Source organism: Lytechinus variegatus, chromosome 1 (assembly GCF_018143015.1).
Source record: "Lytechinus variegatus isolate NC3 chromosome 1, Lvar_3.0, whole genome shotgun sequence".
NCBI classification, from domain to species: Eukaryota; Metazoa; Echinodermata; class Echinoidea; order Temnopleuroida; family Toxopneustidae; genus Lytechinus; species Lytechinus variegatus.
The window spans coordinates 69,676,663-69,697,218 of record NC_054740.1 but is presented as its reverse complement, the minus strand read 5'-3'; the positions used below and the strand labels follow the sequence as shown (position 1 = coordinate 69,697,218).

The 20,556-nt window shown below is 34.4% G+C and overlaps 1 protein-coding gene across 1 annotated transcript in view; it reads left to right on the top strand.

The window, feature by feature from the left end:
- Positions 1–20,315, top strand: part of LOC121421311 (protein unc-45 homolog B-like) — a 53,634-nt gene extending 33,319 nt beyond the window's left edge. The window contains exons 17-18 of the mRNA XM_041615993.1: positions 15,633–15,779; positions 18,381–20,315. Of these exons, the coding sequence (XP_041471927.1) occupies positions 15,633–15,779; positions 18,381–18,635 (402 nt within the window). The 3' untranslated portion in view covers positions 18,636–20,315. The remainder of the gene's footprint in view (positions 1–15,632; positions 15,780–18,380) is intronic.
- Positions 20,316–20,556: the final 241 nt, after the last annotated feature.

The window sequence follows — 20,556 nt, the reverse complement described above, 5'->3', positions numbered from 1 at the left end:
AGATATGCCTGTGATGCCGCGTTGTTTCATTTTAAAATTCACTATCTTTTACTCTTAAATTTTATTCATTTATAAAACATTTTAGTTCTTTGAAATAAAAAAAAGTACATCAAAAAACACCAAATATCATTAAGATTTTTGTTAGATGATTGGATTTTTTTTCTCTGCTTGTAATTTGACTTTTCCCCCTCTTTTTCCATCCTTCTTTCATACTTGCTTACCCTTTTTTGTTCCATTTATCTTTCTTTGCTTCTTTCTTTTTTAAATTTCTTTTTTTTCTTTCATTGATCCTTTCTTTCCTTACACTTTTCTTTGCTTCCTTCTCCCTTCCTCTCGTTTTATTTTTGTTTTTTTCTCTCCTTCCATTTTTTCTTCTTTCATTCTTTCCTCCTTTCTTTCATTGTTTATGAAAAAAGGAAACCTTTTTCTTTCCTTCATTATTTTTTTCTTCTTTCTGTCTTTTTTTCCTTCTGTCATTTATTATTTTTTTCTTTCAAATGTTATTTTGTTCACCTTTCCTTCTTTTTTTGCCTTATTTGTTTAAAGAATGACAGAAACTTTTTTTCGCTCTTTTATTCTTTTCTCATCCTTCTTTTACTCTTACTTTCCTTTATTTGTCTTTTTCCTGCATTTTCCCCTTCATTTTTTTTTCTTCTCAATTCATCTCTTTTCTTTCATTCGTTTGTTCTTCCTCCCTTCCGTTTCTACATAATTCTTTAACAAGTCTAACAGTGTGTAGCTTTCTTTGTTGATCTTTTTTTATATCAAGACCTGGCTCGGTCGATCTGCTCGTGCAGCGTCCATTGTCGATTGTCCCGTATTTCACTTTGTGAAATCTGGTCACCCTGGTAACGATATCAAAATGAGTTTGTACAGAATCCAATGAAATGACCACCAAAGTGTCTATTTGTATAAATAAAAATTATGTGCCAAAGGACTCTGGAAGAAATTGTATAATTGCTGAGAAATTAGCAAACAAGCACAGGATTCGGGTCAAGCGTCGGGCCGACATTCAAAGCAATAATAATACACTGTCCCACGTGCGCTTATCTGTGTTGGTGATCTTCAGTTTGAACATTTTTCAGCATAGATTTCAAGATTTCACAAAGTTCAGTTTATGTTACTGTACCAGATCTAGATCCTCTATGATGCACTGACAATTAAGCCTGGTTGAAATGAAATCAGTGTTTACTGCAACTACTGGCATTTCTCTTTAAAGTAGGCTCTGTCCTTATGAACAACCCTGTCAAATGATGGCGAGGATGCTTTCTTCATGCAGAAAGTAGAATGCTCATACAACACAAAAAACATGTGATTTACAGAATCACAATTGTTTGGTGTTTTTTTACATAAAGATATATTTTATGTGGTTGGTTATTATGTTGGTGATATCTTGCCCTGTTTCTCAGCAGGTGTTTTAGGTGAAAGAATGATGGATATCATGTCGTTCTGCAGATACCAAAACTCTTACATTTGTACTTTGTAGCCCAGCAATGATGGATCATATAGTTGTGCATTCTTTAACTTTGTCTTTATATGCATACCTGTCTTGAGTATATATACCTACAAGAGAGAAAACCTCAGAAAACGTTGATTTGAATATCATTAACATTTAAATCTCTTTATTTGTGTGACAGAGAGTCTGCATGTACATGTAGAATGAATTGAAGGTAAGTTAACTATAAAAGGAAAGGGGTACTCCATGCTGAGCAATGAGCATAATATGATTTGTACAAAAAAGTAAAATCACACAAGCAATCAGTGAAAATGTCATTGAATTCGGACAAGGAATAACAAAATTATGACATCCAAAGTTTTTTGCTATTTCGGTGAAACGGATCTATCCTATCTATGTCGTCATGAATATGCAATGAGCAAGTTAATGATGTCATATCCCACTTTGAAATTTCATTTATTCACATTCTGTCCTCCAAGTTAAAAAAAAATGATCGACTACAAATGTACTAAATTCTTTTGCAAAACTTTTGTTACAGGGGAGACATACTATTGATCTATGATGATGTAAAGTATTAAAGATTTCATGTAATAACATGAGAAAAAGTAGAGTGAGAACCACATGCATAGCAGCATGCAATTTTTGCATTCAAATTTCATAAATTTCTAATGACAACAATCTATTTTTGGGGGTGTCATGTAAAACAAATGATGATTTTTTTTCATTTGTGCTATGGACAGAATACTTCCATTTCATGAAAGTTGAAATGATCCATTGCAATTATAAACATTATTACTGTAATTTGTCTTAAAAACTTTTATTGTTTTGAGCTACAAACTTACTGTGTCTTGTGTTTTATGTCAGTATGGTCAAATCAAGGAATATTTTAAGTTGATTTAATCTTCCATGAATGTAAATTGGGACTTAAGGTTAATATTTTAAAATTCATCAATTCTCTGATTTGGTTAGGATCTAAGAATTAAGTGGCAACTCAGGGCCCTCGTTGCATGAAAGTTTAATATCATGGTAACTTTGTTATCCAATGGTAGCAACCATGGGAATGATGATCAACAGCCAATCAAAGTCAAGGATTCCATGCAACAGATGAATATCAGCTTACTAGATTAGTCTGGTTTCCCCATTTAAAAGAAAGACACATGAAAAATTTGTCCTCAAATACTCTTGTACCCTTTTTAGACAGGCTAAAATTTCCTTAACCCCGTACTATTGGTGGGGCTAAATGGCAATTTAGCCCCACCTATAGTACGGGGTTAAGCTTAGCCCACTTTCGTTTTACACAGCGTTTTTGCAAAGTGGGCTAACCCCACCTATAGTACGGGATTATTTGGCCCTGCAAGAAAGCAGGGTTATCCCACCAATTGCGGTGCTAAGAGCAATAGTACGGGGTTAAGATCGCATGTGTAAAACGAAAGTGGGCTAAGCGCTCCCATTCATGCCCCGCAACAGAGCCGGCCCTGTTGTCCAATCAGAGGTAAGTATAATAAATATATATGTGACAGCGATCACGGCGATGGAAAAAAAAAGTGCGCGCCAGAAGTCAGCGATTTTGGATATGACCCGAATGACCCCTCAGTGCGCTCGTGAATATTCATGAGCTACCAATAGTCCGGGGTTAGCGAGTTTCGTGTGTAAAAAGCAAGCATTCCTTATCCGGGGTTAGCAAAAACAATTTGACATGTGTGAAAAGGAAAATAAATAGTACGGGGTTAAGGATAGTACGGGGTTAGCGATAGTCCGGGGTTAAGAAAATCCTGTGTAAAAAGCCTATTGGTGCCCTTTTTATTCTTTTGTCATATGTGTTGTAGGGTGGAAAGGTCCCACGCCCTTGGGCTAAAAACATTTGAACACAAAACTAAAGATTAAAGCCTGCTTAAAGGAAATGAACATATAGGAAATAGACAAAATGAAGTAAAAGGATATATAACTGAAGGAAGAAGGGAAATGAGGGAAAAGAAGGAAATAAAGGAAATTATGTCCCTTGACTTTCAACACCTGATGCTAGGGGTACATATCATGTAGTGCTGAGATGATCCCACTAGCAACCTCAATTTCCTCCTGTCATTGTTCATGTTCATCAAATAACCATATATCAAGGACCACAAGAAGATTAATACCAAAAGATATTGAAAATAAAACAAGACCAGAAGAGGATACGACTGACTTCTAGGGGCATGAGAAGCTTTCGGAATGGAAACCAAACCCATCCTTCTCTGCGCTAAACTTGATTGTTGTGTCAGAAGAACTGTTATTTATGTGCATACAGGATGCGTTGCATTGCAATCAACATGTATGAGGGAAGAGAATAGGTTATTTGTAATGGAATCCCCCTAATCCATTAGCTTGATATCCAAGGAATACTTGGCAAACCCCTGCTGAATTTCAATGCCCTCTCCAGCACAGCAAAAACAGTTTCCTTTGAATTGGATTACATGATTATACATGTACATTTTCTTTCTGCCTCTGGTCCCCCGACGCCCCCAGGCGCAATTGTCTAAAAGGAAACAACATGAATGTATCGCATTGTAAGCAGCTCGGGTATCACTAAAAATACAAAATGTGTTTTTTTATGTTTTTGAAATTCTGGTTAATTGAAATTAAATTCCGAGACAACATTCATTTCCATGAAAGATAGCAGTGCAATTCAGTGAATCTGGTTTTTTTTGCTGATGTTGAGATTTTTTTGCAAGAATGGTTCTTGAAGATTGATGGATGATTTGATCAATTGATTTGTTTTTTACAAAAAAAAAGAAATTGGTGCTCTTGAATAGAAAAGTACAAAGTGAACAGGAAAAAATTTTCATGTAATAAACATTAAATATTAGTTAACAAATATGTTTACATTAAAAAAAAACGTAATTGTAAAAGTTGTGTTGTATATTCTTCATCAGGCTGTTATAGGCTTACATGTTTCTTCGGCTCACACCAGGGTCAGTGCCAGAATAGGTTAGGAGGGGGGTGACAAGATGACCAAAAGGTGACAAAATTTTTCTCTCCATTTCATTTAAAAGGATTACATCTTAAAGTGTTCCAGGCATCGCCTCTCTTTTTATTTTTTTTCTCCTTTCTTTCCCTTTTTTCTTAAAATTTTCTTGAATGTTTTTCACTACTTGAAAAGAAAATCATGGTGGGGGGGATTGTCTCTGCCCACCCCCCCCCCCCCGATTCACACCTTGGAAAGAAGCATCCATAACTTTCAATACATTAAAAATTACACATTAGTCTGCAGGCACATACCCTTGGTTTTCGCAATTCACATAGTGCATAATGCTGAGTCTGAATTAGTGAGACTATATTCAATGTACAATGGCTGGCTCTACCAAGATTATTTGACAATGTTTGGAGTCTCTTCATTCAGACCTGTTATTCGTTGAAGTGACAAATATGTGTCTGTGCTTGCAGACTAGGTTCACATCTTATATCGGCCATAGTTCAGGTTTCAAGAAATGGTTACGCCAAAGGAGATGTAATTATTCTTCCTTTATATTATATTGCAAATACACTGATTGGAAATCTGATCATGTACATATGTTGCTTCAATGGATGAGTGGAGGTTGATTACAAACAATTTACATTCGACATTTTCACATCTCATATATCCATGTGCTATTCATGTTGGGTTGCAAATTGATTGCAATGAATTATGACTCATGATTAGATGGAGCACTTATATACTATATGTTTTCCATTAAAAGTTTGAAATAAAAGTGGCTGAAGTTTTAGAGAGAAGTGAAATTTGTTTTCTTAGGTTAAGGCACAAAATGATAATCCGGCCATGTTCTATGTACACCCATTATCGGCTTCCAGTGGTCATTCCTGCACATAATGTACATGTATGCACATCCTCTACTTCCTCAGGAGTGTTCCAACCATTCACTCAGAGCGCTCCAAGATTTCATGATTAAAAATGGTTTAAATTCTGGGACTTTGGGTGAAGTGAAGATCCAGGGACTGATAGTGTTCGGATTTTAGCTGATGCAGTGGTACTTTGGCCTTACATGAAGTGATAAAATGTTCAGCAAATCTTTTAAGTGAGACCAATACCCTTTTCATAAACCTATCCTCCAATTAGCCGCCTAAGATTAATGCGGATAATTCAATAAAAATTGCGTTCACAAACTCCGAAAATAAGCCGCATTATTTTTACGAGCGCCCGTACTGAAAAAGGCGGATAATCTTCATGACAACTGGACACGCCCCCTCCGATGCGGTTGTGTTGGAAAAGGTGACCTTGTGACCGCACCATGGCAATTATCCGCATTATTTGGAAATGCGTTCATAAACTCAAAATCTTGTCCCGATGCTGCTATTATGCGGATAATAGCAGCATCAAAATAATGCGGATAACTCTGGTCCTCCTCCAATTTTATGACCAAATTATGCTGCTATTAGCCGCATAATTGGGTTTATGAAAGGGGTATAAGAGTAAAAGACCAAACATCACACCAATCTTAAACTCCAAACCAACAAATAAAACTCCAGGTTGGGGGGATGTTTGGAAGAATCGGTGCCAGAGCACCAGAAGATAGATGACTTTTTGATTGATTTATTTTTTGAAAGAGAGAAATTCAAGACAAATGATTATCTGTGATTTGATGTGATAGATCGTTCCCCCTCTATTTGAACCTCATAGTTGCATAGCTCAACTTTCACTGGCTCGGTCCCCGAGGTTCAATCTAACGCTCATTGACTTGGTAAAAGAGCCTCTCCAACAGCCATTAACCCGGGAGCCAAAGCATCTCAGTGGGACAAGAGGGGGCACTCAAGCACCATCTTTCCCCCGTTTGATCAGGAATCCTGCTAAGTGTCCATCTAGGACCATTTAAGCCTATTAAGTGAATCCAAGCTGATTTGTCTGATTTTTCTTGAGCGTGGTTCACCTCATGTAATTAATAGATGAAGATGGCTGTCGGATGTGCAACAAATCATGTTGATTTGTGACTTTTTCTTAATTCCAAATTTTGTAGGTGAAGGTCAGGTTTGGTTGTTTATTACTTCTACATATACCCCCATTGCCTCAAGGTTTTCTAACTATGTCAGTTTCAATTTTATTTTTTTCTAAAAGTGAGTGTAGTAAAACACTATTTTTTCAATTTCATTTCTCTTTAAATCTTTAATAATATTTGGTTAAATTTGACTTAGCAGCATTGTCTGGCTCCTCAAATTTTTAAATTCAACAAATGAAGTGACATAATTATATGGAAGTATTTGATTTCCTTATGTGTGTATTGCATGCTTTACAACACAGGAATTCCAGCTTGGCATTGATGAATAAATGAAGCGGAAACTATATTGATGTTTTGAATGCAAAGTTGATTTGCTCTCGGCACAAAGACAAGGGGCGTCTTGCCAGACAAAATGCATGCTTACATTTGCATCATCTCCTCTCATTTTAATTCTATCCAATTTTTAAACACCATTCTCAGTATACTGACCCAGTAGTATAGTTCAGTAGTCATGATGTACAGGCGACTGGTTTGCAACATTTTTCAGTGTTTTGAATATTCTATACCATATCGTTGCTGGCTAGTTGAAATTATGTATCTCAAACTTGTTAAAACTGTTTAAAACTTTGAGAATGCTTTGATTTTAGAGTAATGAAGAATTTTTAATTGGAAAAGGTTTTCTACTGGACTTTAAGGAGACAAGTTTAAGACAGGTTGCTAGGTTGCCACCATTATTTCTGAAATACAGCTTATTCTGAGCTACCCTTAAAAAATAATTTTGAGATGCAATTTTTAACAAAACAATATAGAATTAGATTAGAGGTTTTATGATAACTAGTAGAATATAATATTGAAATTCTAAATATTTGTGAGCCTTTGCCGTTATTGCAAAACTGGCTAAAAAGTCGAAGTGAATCATGCAATTTTCCTGCATCACTAGTTCACTACATTCTGAATTTAAATTGCTTTTATTCCTATTTAAAGAAAATAAGTAGTAAGATGTGAGCATTGGATAGTCATTGCTGAAATACTCTTTACCAGGCTTCCTGTATCTGTGATGAGTGTGCCAGAATATGATAACTGCACAGTAAAAATGGCAAACGTTGTTTAAAACTTTGGTGTTTACTATATAAACCTTACAGTTGTTTGTAAACAGTTCATTAAAACAACAATGTTTAATTTATTGAGAATTGAAAATATTGAAAATAAACTTGGTTTTTACGGTTTTAAACAGTCATTAAACTGTTTTAGTAAATAGCATTTTTAAAGTGTAGGATATTGGTATCAAATGCAAGTACTTTATGCCATGTTTTCAATGAATTATTGGAAATTTGTTGAATGAAAATATAGCTTTAAGATGAAAATAGAATGATGATATCATGGGATCCATCTTTGCACGTCAAAATAGTCCCTTTTGTATAATGAAATTGAAGGTACTCAAAATGACAATATCTATTAAAACATGAAGAACTTTTAATAAAAAAAGAAATGTGATAAAGTTCAAGTGACTTTTTTAACATCAATTCTTGAACAACAATCATGCCAGCCTTCTTGAAATTGGAAAAACCTATTGAATTGATTCACTTTAAAAGGAATGCTCAATTTGAATAATTGAAGAAAAAATAATTTAAGAGAATATTTGTGGTAAACAGTCATTGCCCCACACTCACAGTAAATCAGTGAAAGGATTATAAGTTATAAAGGATTCTTTTATTCTATTTGCATATAATGTTTTTTATGTGTTTGTTTGATTGCTTTTCATTCTCATAGCATCACAAACATGACAGTGTCAGTTTAGAAAACACAACAAGGTATCATATGTTATGATTTTGGTCACAATCTTAGCTTTATTTGGCTTGGAAGATTGTACAAATTATAATCTGTGCTGTAATAGGATTTTTAATGTGTACTGTATTACAGTTATCAATTTACTTCTACAAAAGAAAAAGAATAGCTATCATTACCTTCCAAATGGTCTTTAAATTATCTTCTTTTCTTATGAGCAGTGAAAAAAATTATATCAAGCACTCTGTGATTTAATAAATATTTGATTTACAGTTATGCTAGTTTGTACTAGGATGGAATGGCGAATGTATTTTAATGCAGTATCATGGACAGTGTTTGAATTGAAAAAAAATAAAGGGTTTCAAGCAGTGAATTTTGATAACCTTGTTGGTTTGAGATTAGTCTACACATAACAGGACTTTCATCATTCTAGTTAAAATATGCAACATAATCTTGACTCTTTTACCCCTTTCATATTGCGCTTTTCACCGGCGAACTTCACCGGCGAAGTTCGCCAGCAAAGGGGAAAGTGTCCAGTATGAAAGGTACACAGGACAACTTCTCCTCGTTTAATGACGTCAGAGGTCAATTTTTTTCTCTCCCAAAGTCCCCTGTACCGAGATTCCGCGCGCCATAAGTTGCAAGCTCAGCTGAATGCTATGGCCATGTAGATACCCTCGAAAATTATTTTTTTTACTAACAATATTTATTTAAAAGCACTTTTTACGTGTATAAAATGCGCTAAAATATAAAAACAAGGTGGTATTGTTTGTTTTTCTCGTAATACTTCCAAAATATGTTGTAATTGATTTTTTGATACCTTTTTGTAAAAGGTAAGAAGTAATGTTTACAAGTTTCTTTCATTTTGTTCTGCAATCGCCCGTTGACTTTCGCCGGGGAAGAAATGTCAGTGCGAAAGGGTACATTTTTTTCTTCGCCTGTGAAGTGAGGAATGCGAGGCGGAGAAGTTCGCCGGTGAAAAATGAAAAGGGCAATATGAAAGGGGTATCAGATCTTTATCTCTCTATTTCTCTTCATCAGTCTACTCTGACTTCTTTGCACCTTCCCACGCCATTTCATTCTCTCTCTCTCTCACTGTTATATCTTTTCAGTTTTTATGTCATTGTAAATTATTATTTTTTAATTTATTGTAATATTTTACATTGCCACCTACACACCTTATGTTTTGCTCTCCAATGTTTTTATCAGGGCAAATAATCTCTTTTATTTTCAGATAACCAATCACTTACAGAACTCCAGGTTATTTCCAGAGTGTCTTTGAGAAACTAACATCTTTCCATATTTTCTTCAGTTTAAGAGCATTTTGTGATTTTTGGGAGGCTTGCCTTATCAAGCCCACACTTCAGTTTTTCCTACCTTTCAGGCTGTTTGATGTATTAAATTGAGGTCAAGTATCTACATTTAGCCTTCGTTCGTTTGAATTATTAAAATTCGTCCCTTGTTATGTGTTTGAAGCATTATTTCAATGTTCTTTTTATTATTTCAATTTCTGAAATGAATGATAAGAGCACCAAGGACCCTTGAAACCCTCATCCTCAAAAGGCAGTGAACAGTTTAAACAACTCTTGTCAAAAATTAGCAGTATCGGTCAATAGCCTTCTCTTTAAATTTTGATAGTACTTGTAGGGTCCAATATCATAAGGTATAATGCTTTTCTTTGTTGTTAAAATGTTGAAAATTTAGTTATTGTAATATTTTAAGTTGAAAAAAAAGACCAAGGTAATTATTCAACAAGAATTTTCATCAACAATTTGTTTCTCTTGGGTGGATTACTGCACTTCATGTCTGTCAAGAAGAGGAATATTTTATTCTGAACCAACCTGAAATAGTTATAACTTTATAAGTTAATCCTCTTTTTAAAAGTTTGTTTTCCCAGTGGAGAATCTGGTTTATCTGAGGATATACCTTAAAAGGTTTATACCAACATCATCAAGATTATACAAATTTTAAAAAATGACTTTCATCTCAATTTTGTTATCATCAGAGAAAAATTAATGTAAAATTGTTTGTTAAAATTTAACTAGATGGGAGAATAAAGATGTGTGTTTTGTTAAATACTATTAAAATGCATTCTTTCAACTTCAAATATAAACATTTATATTTTCAACACAATATTCATAGGATTCTAAATGTGATGTCAATAAATATCTTTCTTAAGCCTCAAGTTGTCAAGCTTTGATGAAGTACGAATTACTTTTCAATTATTAATTATATTTAGAACTTAGTCCAGGGGCCTCTTGCAGAAAAAGTTGCAATCAAAGGAAACTAAAAAAAAAACAAATTATTCAACTTAGATTTCTTCAAATTAGGATGTGCATTTGGGATTTTTATATCTTTTTTTGCAATGGGACCGATGTTGATTATACATTTCTGAATGTAATTTTCTCTGTATTTCTGTTCATGATAAAAGAATTATTTGATTTTTGTTGGCTTTTAATAGTGCAAAGCTCATTCCAAGTTCACATAATTGAAATTTACTCCTTCCCCCAAGAAAAAAGGGTTGAAAATCAGAATATCCCAATATGCAGTAGGGCCAATGTACATGTACTTTGTACATGTATATGCTGATTTTCAACTTCACAGTATATTTAATTGGCGTACACTTTGAATACGAGATGATTCATAAATTAAGATAAATTATTATATTATTATAATTACTTATTCTCTCATGATTCTTTGCCAAACTTCCATCAATGATTTTTGCTGATTCTTCTGTTTAATCAATATAACTTCCCATAATTTGTTTTGCTTTTTTATGACAGGATAGTACCTTAAGCATTTCATTATTCATGTATTTTTCTCTTTTTTTCTGTAAACTTTGTGTCAGTCTACAGACTGTTTTACAATATCTTGAATGCAGTTTCCAAATTGAATTGAATTGAATAAAAAAATAGATTGGGAGCAGCTTCTGTAATATTTTCTTTAATTCTGGAAAAGAAAATCCAAGGTCTAGGGACAGTTTAGGGGTATAGAATAACAAGCATTGCATCTCTTCTGATTCAGAACACGTATAGATATTTATCATTGTTTGACAATCCATAATGTTTTCCCCAATATGTGGATTGGTTCAAGGGCATTACAAAGGGGCTTTGTGATTTCCTTTTTTGAACAAACACTTTGTTGTACTTGTAGATTTCTTCTCCTCCTTCAAGTAGAAAGCTCCCAAGTAGAAATTGGTGACTAACATCTATTTGTTGCTTGGTTGTGGCTGAGCATTACATCTATAGATTGGTTAAATTTCACTGCCAATTTGGTAAAATATCTGTAAAATAAAGACAAATGTTTTCAAATTGTTAAACCCTACATGTATAGCCCTGATTCTGAAGTACGGCTCAACTTGGGCCGTGGTCTACATGTGAATATGTGCCAAAACTATGGGGAGATGTTTATTATGTTCTCTGCGCACTTTGATCATGCTACAATGGGGAAGAAAATTGATACAGTTATTATTCTCATTCTCAGACAGTTTTGAATGCTACGAGTACTAGTAATAGATGAACTTTTAGATTGAACCTGTACTATTAAGGATGTGTGTCACAATTGGCTTTCCATTGTACAATCACAACTCTAGACTAGAGTTGAAATCAAATCCGATTTCAGAGTAAAGGCCTGCATGTACATGTATGAGACAATCTTTGACCTTAAAAAAATGTGTGTTGAGGTTAAGTCCTTGAATCAACTAATGAGTATGCAATAGGCTTCTCTCAGAGGCCAGATTATTGGAAAACATATTGATCTTGCCAATATTGTGGTCCTTGAACAATTATCACTAAATTGAAGAATTGATTTATAAATCATGAAGTTTGTTGCAACCAAAAGGTATAGTTAAAAAAAGTTCACGTTGCTTGGTAGGTATTTGGCTGGAACGTTTCTGCTTTATTTTACATTCCTGAGACTTCTGGAGAAAAATAGTCTCACTGGACAATTTCACCTGAATACTTTCCAGTCCCATCTACTTACTGTCCCGGTTGGTGTTTCACAAAGCCGTTTGTAAAGGCCTGGTCACACCGCCCGAGCGTTGTTCGAGCGGTCGTGGAGCGGAGAGAAAAAATCATCACCGCTGGCTACCGTTCACCATTTTTTATTTTGATTATTTTTTTTGTTTTCGATTTTTGTTTTTGATTTTTTCCCAAATTTTGTGAGCGAAATTCGACCCTCTCTCCCTACCGCTCCACGACCGCTCCAACAACGCTTGAGCGGTGTGACCAGGTCTTAAGGTATTATCATTGGTGTTGATTTAGTTATGAAGAAAGGGCCACCAGTAGTTAATTATATAAAGTCGCTTGTACAGGTAACTTATGAACAGCTTTATGAAACACCCACCAGTACTGCTGTCCCAGATAAGAGCAGGTAGATGATGGCTGCTCGTAAAGTTCAGCGTGACTTTAGGGTGCGACTGGAATATGTTAACAGGGGCTAGGTCAGTTTAATTGGGATATATCATTCAAGACAAAAAATGGTCACAATCATGCAGAAAGTCATTTACAGGTTTATTAAACACCCACCTGGTGTGGCCGGAGGACACATTTTCTTCCAGTGAAAACTGTCCTGAAGACAAATCCCCCAGCCCCCATGGAAGTTTGTCCAAGGACCGAGGATGAATTGCAAAGCAATAAAAGATAATAGAAAGAAAAATGAGTGGGCTTTCATTAGAATGAAGTGCTTGCTCTAGCCTGTTTCAACTTCAAGGTGTAGCATTAATCTTGTTTGAATTTTCTAAATAAACTCTTTTTTTCTGGGGTAGACTTTGCCTTTCAAAATGAAGATGAAATGGAAGATAGTTGCTTCAAGTGTTTTATTTTAGATGTACATGTATCGTTAGATTGCTTTATCTTTAACATCATTTTTGTAAGGGGATGGGGGTTAATTTTAGACATTAAACAATACTAGGTTTTTATTTGAAGCACTTTAATAAATGTATGATAAAAAATACATTATTTATGCAGAATTGAGTTACATAAGTCATTTTGGTGGAAAAAATACATTTCAGCCACTATACCCTCTGCAGAAAGGGTTCACAATTAGTTGCTAGTGCCGCATTTCAGTTTCGCAAATTCGCACACACCAAGGCCATCATATTTATACACTTTTAGGTACATACATGTTACAAATATCAATTTTATTATTAAACCTCTCTTTTTCACTGAGATTTTGTATGTTATACCAAAGGACAGTTTGAAGTTAGACCGCCTTTAAATGGGGGAAGTTCATAATAAATATCCACTTGTTTGTTTAATATGCGGGATGGACATATACCCTTCCTAATGCAACCTCAAAACCTTTTTTTTTAGAATGTAGTAGGAGATCTTTTTTTATGATCACAAATTTCAGGGAATAATTTTCCTGATATCACATCGCTCTCTGAATTTCTCCACATCTTTTATAGACTGCGGCACAAACAAACATCCTATTGTGTAACATTTTTTTTTTTACATAGGATTGTATGTCCAGCTTTTTAGCTGAGATCCTTTCTTTTATAAAATGATCATAATTGCTAATCAAACCCTGTGAGAAAAGTTATTCGCCTAATTTGAAGTTCATATACTTGCATTTATGTTTCCTCATTTTAGGAATGGCACTCACATGTTATAATTCTGATTTGTGTTTTCTAATCTTCTTAATTTGTCCTTTATTAAATGCTTTTATGTAAAGGCCACCGCCCACCTTACGACTGTTCGCGATCCGATTTTGGAACAAACCGCAATTTTCTCATTTTCTGAAAATGTGAATGGAACATATCATTTTATTTCAGGTTAAAATTGATTGAAAGAATACTAATAACCATTTTGAAAGATTGCAAGCCTTTATTTTTGGAGTAAAGGCCTAATTAGTTTCAAATCGTAGCCAATCGTACAACTGCTATGACATCATTACGACTAGATATTAAATTCGGTTTTATTCTGAGAAGGGTGATAACATAGTCACAAATTTTAACATAGGTATTCGTACAATGATTTAGAACATTACACAGTAAGATATTCCAAGTCTCAATATTAGCATCAAATTCTAATGCATTTTATCTGAAATTTGGTTGCAGCCAATTGTAAGGTGTGCGGTCGCCTTACAGTGTAAGACATGCCTCCAATAATTAATGCATATTGGAAATTTCAGTTGTTAACTATCACAATATAACATAGTTTTTATTATTTTCTATGGAATGTCATCAGCATATCAACCATATTATTTCAGTCCTGTAATATACAGTGTACATGACACGTACATGCTGCCAAATTTGTTTGTATAAATTTGTACTCCAACAAATGAGGAGATATCATATTTATATAATATTGACTAGCCTTGAGGGGAACATCAAATATATTGCCAGCAAATGAATCATATTGGCCCGAGTCTTTAGACGAGGGCAATATGGGTCATTTAAGGGCAATATATTTGATGTTCCCCGAAAGAAGAGCTAGTCAATATTTTTATTATCATCCAAATCAGATATCTAGAGCAAAAATCATGACAATAGGGATTTCTTTTAAAAATAGAGTTCTATTGTGTCATGTTAATATTCGTCTAGGCTCTGCACTTTACTTTACCATTATGACGTACTTGCAAGCGCTCGGCGGATCCAGCGTTGTCTTTATTATGACGTATTTGTTGGTGCGTGGATCCTTATGAAGCGTATCTCTTTATACGCATCCTAAAATGCCCGGATGTGAGACCAGGGAAAATACAAAGGTATATTTTGTGTCGTCTCTACATGCAAAGTAAATACGCGCATTGAGACCGAGGAAAATACAAACAATATACCTACCCTTCCCGATATTCAGAAAATGTAGGGCAATACGGTTTTGTAAATGACCAGCTCAGATGTCTGATACGAGTGATAATTCATTTTAGGGAATCCTCAGGCATTGCTTGTTGTTTGTGCTATATTTTGAAGTTTCGGTTGAAAATTAATTTTGTCAAATGCCAATGGGATGCTTGCATTTTTCTTTTGTTTCCTTTTTCGGCAGTATTAAGTTTACCCCAGTTAAAATGTAGCATAACATATCCTGCAGGAACATGTATTTTAAGAATGAAGTGTAAATATTTATCCTTCAGGTGGCATTTCAACTGAAGCTGATGTGATGAAAATGATTGAAAGTCTGATGTAATGGTGTGATTTCTAACCATCCATAGAGCCTGCAATAAGTCTACGGTACCAATTCATAAAGACTTGTTATACATGTGATTTATAACAAATGTACTATATTAACCAATCAGATTGAAGAATATTAGTAGCTTTAGACTGTTATTGAAAGTTGGTCCATGTCTGTGGTTGTAAGTTTACTACAACTTTGTGAAGCAACAAACACATGTCTTCTTCACTGTCAAGTGAAGTACAGCACTGTTCAATTATAACATACCATTGTGATCATTGATCAATATTCATTTGTTATTATTCTTTCTCTTTGCAGGCATTCAATCTTCATTTAGGTGACAATGATCGTGTGAAGTTGCTGTTGCTGTATACTGGTGAAGAAGATCCAGGTTTAGTGAAAGCCGCCTCAGGAACCCTCGCTATCCTGTCCTCTCATAATGAAGTCTGTGACAAAATATTTAAGGTAAATTAGCCACATTTTTTTTAATTTTGAATTCAACAGCTTTTGAAGGAAAGTGTATTTTTAACCCCAAATCAGCATGGAATTATGGTATCATTTAATATCAAAAGTGAAAGATATATTTCCAATAGCTTCCAAGCAACTTAGTTCTCTAAGTATTATGAACTTGGGTTAATTCAAAGACTCAGGGGGTGTTTGGCAAAGGTTAAGTATGACTTAAAGTCGCACTTAAATGCCTACATGTAGTTCCATGCTTTATTAAAGGCATGACCGCATTCGTCAGATTCTGCCAAGAGGGCGCGCACTACAATGTATTCATCAATAGGATTGTGCATTGCATATCATTTACGCATCACCGTGTAAGTGCGACTTTAATTCGTACTTAAATCTTTGTGAAACACCTCTTGGTGTAAAGTTGTGGGTTTAGTATGGATAGCCTATTCAGGTCCAATTTATCAGCTCACCTATTATTCAGAACATTCAGAACTGTCTGGGACTAAATAACTGAATTAGTGTATTTCCCATGTTAACCATGTTCGCCATGTTACAATGTTAACAAAATTTTGACAATTTTGGCTTTCCATAATTACAGCAGAGTTAGACCATGGCATATAATGTAAGTTAAGAAGACTTCAGAATACAGGTCTAAGCGTCTGTTGCTTGCTTGGCAGATCATTGTGAATTATCAAGGAAGCATCAGCAATGGCACATCGTTAGCTTTATGTCCAAATATTTATGTGTGAAAGGAAAATGCGATATCATGAATGTCACTATGTGTGCACATTAATTGAAATCTTGGCACAAAATCACACAAAGTGGATGTGTCATTGCCATCAATAAGGCTGTCAAAGTTCATAGTGGAGAAACACACTCAGCATCATCATATTGGGCTTCCTTGTGTTTACTCTTGGTATATCGATGTCACCTTGAATCATGCTCATATTACTGATGGAATTGTGATTTTGTTTCACCAATCGGACCATCAATCACCCCAAAACTTTATCATCCCTCTTCAAGAAACCCTATGAGTCTGGGAATGGGGGAAAACCGATCCCATTTTCATTACAGAAAACGAGCTTGTGGTGTCTAGCATTTCACTTGGAACGAGATAATGAAAGATTTAATTGACGGAAATTAGGAAGATATTTTTATCTTTTAACATGCAGTGTCACGTGTAAGTGCTTTTCACTGGTAACTCACCTTTCTGGGGCTTCTAAGGGTGTATTAATGCTTTGAAAAAAATCTAAGTGAAAATGAATGTTTCGAAATGCACATACATTGTATTCATTCAAATAAACATTCTATTTTTCAAAATATCATTTTTTTCAACATAAATCATACAGACTCATTTGTCATAGAAGAATATAATTATATGACAGGTTTGCTTACAGAGGAAAGTGTAATTCCCTAAAAGCAATTAGTTGTGCCAGGAAAATGCCATTGACAGAATACAATATATACCATAGGAGAAAGTATGGCTGCAAAAACAAAAGGGACAAGAGAAGTAAGGAAGGGGTCAAGGGAAATATAATGGATGTTCTGTTTATGCTCAACTTTTACAGGCTTCAAAGACTGTAATGTAAGGAACATAGAGAACCCACTTTGCGTGATATTTTTTGGAGAACATGAAACAATCATACATAGTAGTTGGCAATTAACCCATCATATAAACATGTTAAATGAATACTGTTAAAACTCTATCCCAAGAAGGAATAAGCATTTTCTGATATGCATAGATCGCAAAAAAGGTAGCTTTTCTGTGAATCTAGTCTGAAGTCAGGTTTGTATGAAACAGAGATATAAGATGTTTTGAGTTTTTCATGTTGGAGTAGTTACAAAAAGACCACAAATTGACCCTTAAGTGAAATGTGTAGTCAATCATTCATGCTTGTGATAGGAGGCCTTGATGAAAGATTGATAACTTGAAAAACATCAAAATGAATGTTTTTTAAGACTTAAACATTCAAATATAATCATAGAGTTCTTTCATTCACCTGTTTGTGGCTAGGGATTTATTATGATGATGATTAATCATTAATTATCCAAAAATCTTGCAAGTAACTTCATCCTTCCTGTATTAGTAATAAAGATATGCAGGTGGACAACTGCATCTTGGTTTTTCCCCTATTTCCACTTCATTGGGTGATGAATTTAAAGTCATTGAACCCAATTCAAATCAGTAGGGGTGTTACACTATTACCTTTGTGATGGAATAAAATTTAATCAGTAGAGCTATATGAATGAGACTCCAGGGAACGTGTAGTGTTTAAATGAGGTTTGTAATCGTGTATTATGTTGCGTTCACTTTAGTCGACCAATCTCTTAGTATTACCGCAAATGAGTGACATTGCAGTAAGGGTGCAACTTGCTGTCATTAGTGTCATGTATTGTGATACACCCATAGCTATAAAGACATTTTTTTCTCAATATCATTGATCAACATAATTTTGAAAAATTCAACACATATTTTGTGCTCTGTAACTGCTGAAAAACTTGAAATGATATGAAATTTGAATATTTTCAATAACTTTTATTTGTATATTGAAGTGTTTTCAATCTTTTTTTTTTTCAATGAGTATATTTTTCTTTTTTGTATTGTTGCAGGTAAATGCCTGGTTAGAGCTCCTGCAAGGCATCTGTGTGCACCCTGACAAGGACATCCAGTTCCGTGGGGTTCACATCGTGGCTCAAATCATAGAAAGCAATGAGGAGAATGCTAAGAAGATAGTAGAGACCAACCTGCTGGAAGTCCTTATGGCTCTGACCAAAGATACTAGTCCACAGAACAAGAGGATTGCAACAAGGGCGGAGGAAGCGCTTGATCAGGCAAGGGAATGGGGTCTCATTCAACGGGCCTAGGGCCTTGTAAAGTGTAAAATTTTTGAGAATTAGGGGGCTCTCTTTGACCGTCTGAACTCAATTTGATTTCATATTCATTCGTCTTCCATTTTAGTCATAGTGATTAAAGGATTAAGAATATCAAGAGCAACCATTAAGTCTTGAACCCTGAATATTTTCACTAGAAAATCATTATTTATTGCTACAAAAAAGTCAAACATATTTAATAAACTGGAAACATTTTTCTGATATCATTCCTTTTATACATAAATCTGTCGGATTGATCTCACCTTGAGATTAAGTGAATGATGAATTTTCGCTATCTTTAAAGGGGAATCCAACCTTGGTCATAAAGTGATATGTTTGAAAATAGAAAAATCAGAAAATCAGAACGGTGAAAGTTTGTAAGAAATCGGACAAGCAATAACAAAGTTATGCCTGCTTCAAAACTGAGATCCCTAAGATTATGTAAATTCAAATTGGCAACTGGGTAAGCAAATTATGACAAAGGGCAAGGACAGCTTTCCCATAGGCCATGTACTTAATTATCGGGAGGATGTGGTTTTCTCCTGAGTACCTATTCCCCTTGGGCAGAAATAGCCTACGTTATTTATTTATTTTTTTTTCTGTAAGATTAAAAATATCATACAATATTACAAATAGAATTACAGTATATTCAAATAAGATAAAATAATGCCTGGTAGCACATATTCAGCTGGAATTATGATTGTTGCTGCTGGTCTTTCATGGGGCCAGTGCAATGTAAGACAATTAATATGGCAAATCATAAAATGAAATATAATCCATCGATATTGAGATAATGAATTAGAAAACAGAACTAAAACAAAACAAAGTAAAACATATATGAAAAGAAAAAAAAGTAAGAAAAAAAAATATATATATATTAACATAAACAAGAGCTACAACTTAATAAAAACTACAGTGTGTAAAGTTCATGAAGGTGCTTTCTCGAGTTAGAGTGGGAAGTTGACGCAGATAAGTTGGTAATTTATTATATTCTGAGGAAGCTCTGTACACAAATGTTCTTTTACAATAATTTGAATTTGATTTAGGTAATGAAAGCATGTTAAAATTTCAGAAGGAATATGGAAGAGATTTAAAACCGAATCTGTCTTCAGTTCAGACATGATTACATACTGTCTTAATCTACCTAAATAACTGACTATTTTACTAATGATGTGACGCATCTTTTCGATGCAAACATCCCATCGTAATTTATCATCTACATTCTACATGAATTCCAAGATATTCAAAACTATTCACTTGAGACAGCTACTGATCTCTAAATTTTATATTCAAAAGAGAATGTTTTTTTAAGCATGTTGCCTGTAAGTTGTGAAAAGGCAGTAAGTTGTGAAAAAGTAACCCCTCAAAATAAATAAATAATTCATTTTGCCTGTACGACACGCATCAAACTTAAGAACTTTTTTTTATTAGAACCATTTTGTTAACTACTGTCACTTAAAGGTAAAATATAGTAGTTGCAGCAAACAATTATTTCTCAAGTTGAGAAAGTCTTTTAAATCAAGGTTAATTGTCACAGTATTGTCATACATCTAGATCTGGTACATTGATGTGAACTTATCATTGTAAGATCATTAAATCTTTGCTCAAAATCGAAAATGCTGATGATCACTCACACTGGAAAGCATATATGGGACAGTGTATTAATATTGTTTCGAAAAATACCCGACATTTGACAGAATTCCGTGCTTTTTGCTCATTTTTCAGCAATTACGCATTTTCCTCCAGAGATATTTGGCACATATTTTTTAATTTATACAAACAAACACTGCGGGAGTAATTTCATTGGAATCTGTTCAAACTCATTTTGAGATTGTTGCCACTACTGGTATGTATCTTTAAAAGCATTTCAATGCAGAGTTTGTCATTTGTCTCCAATTGATCAGGAATTTAAAGG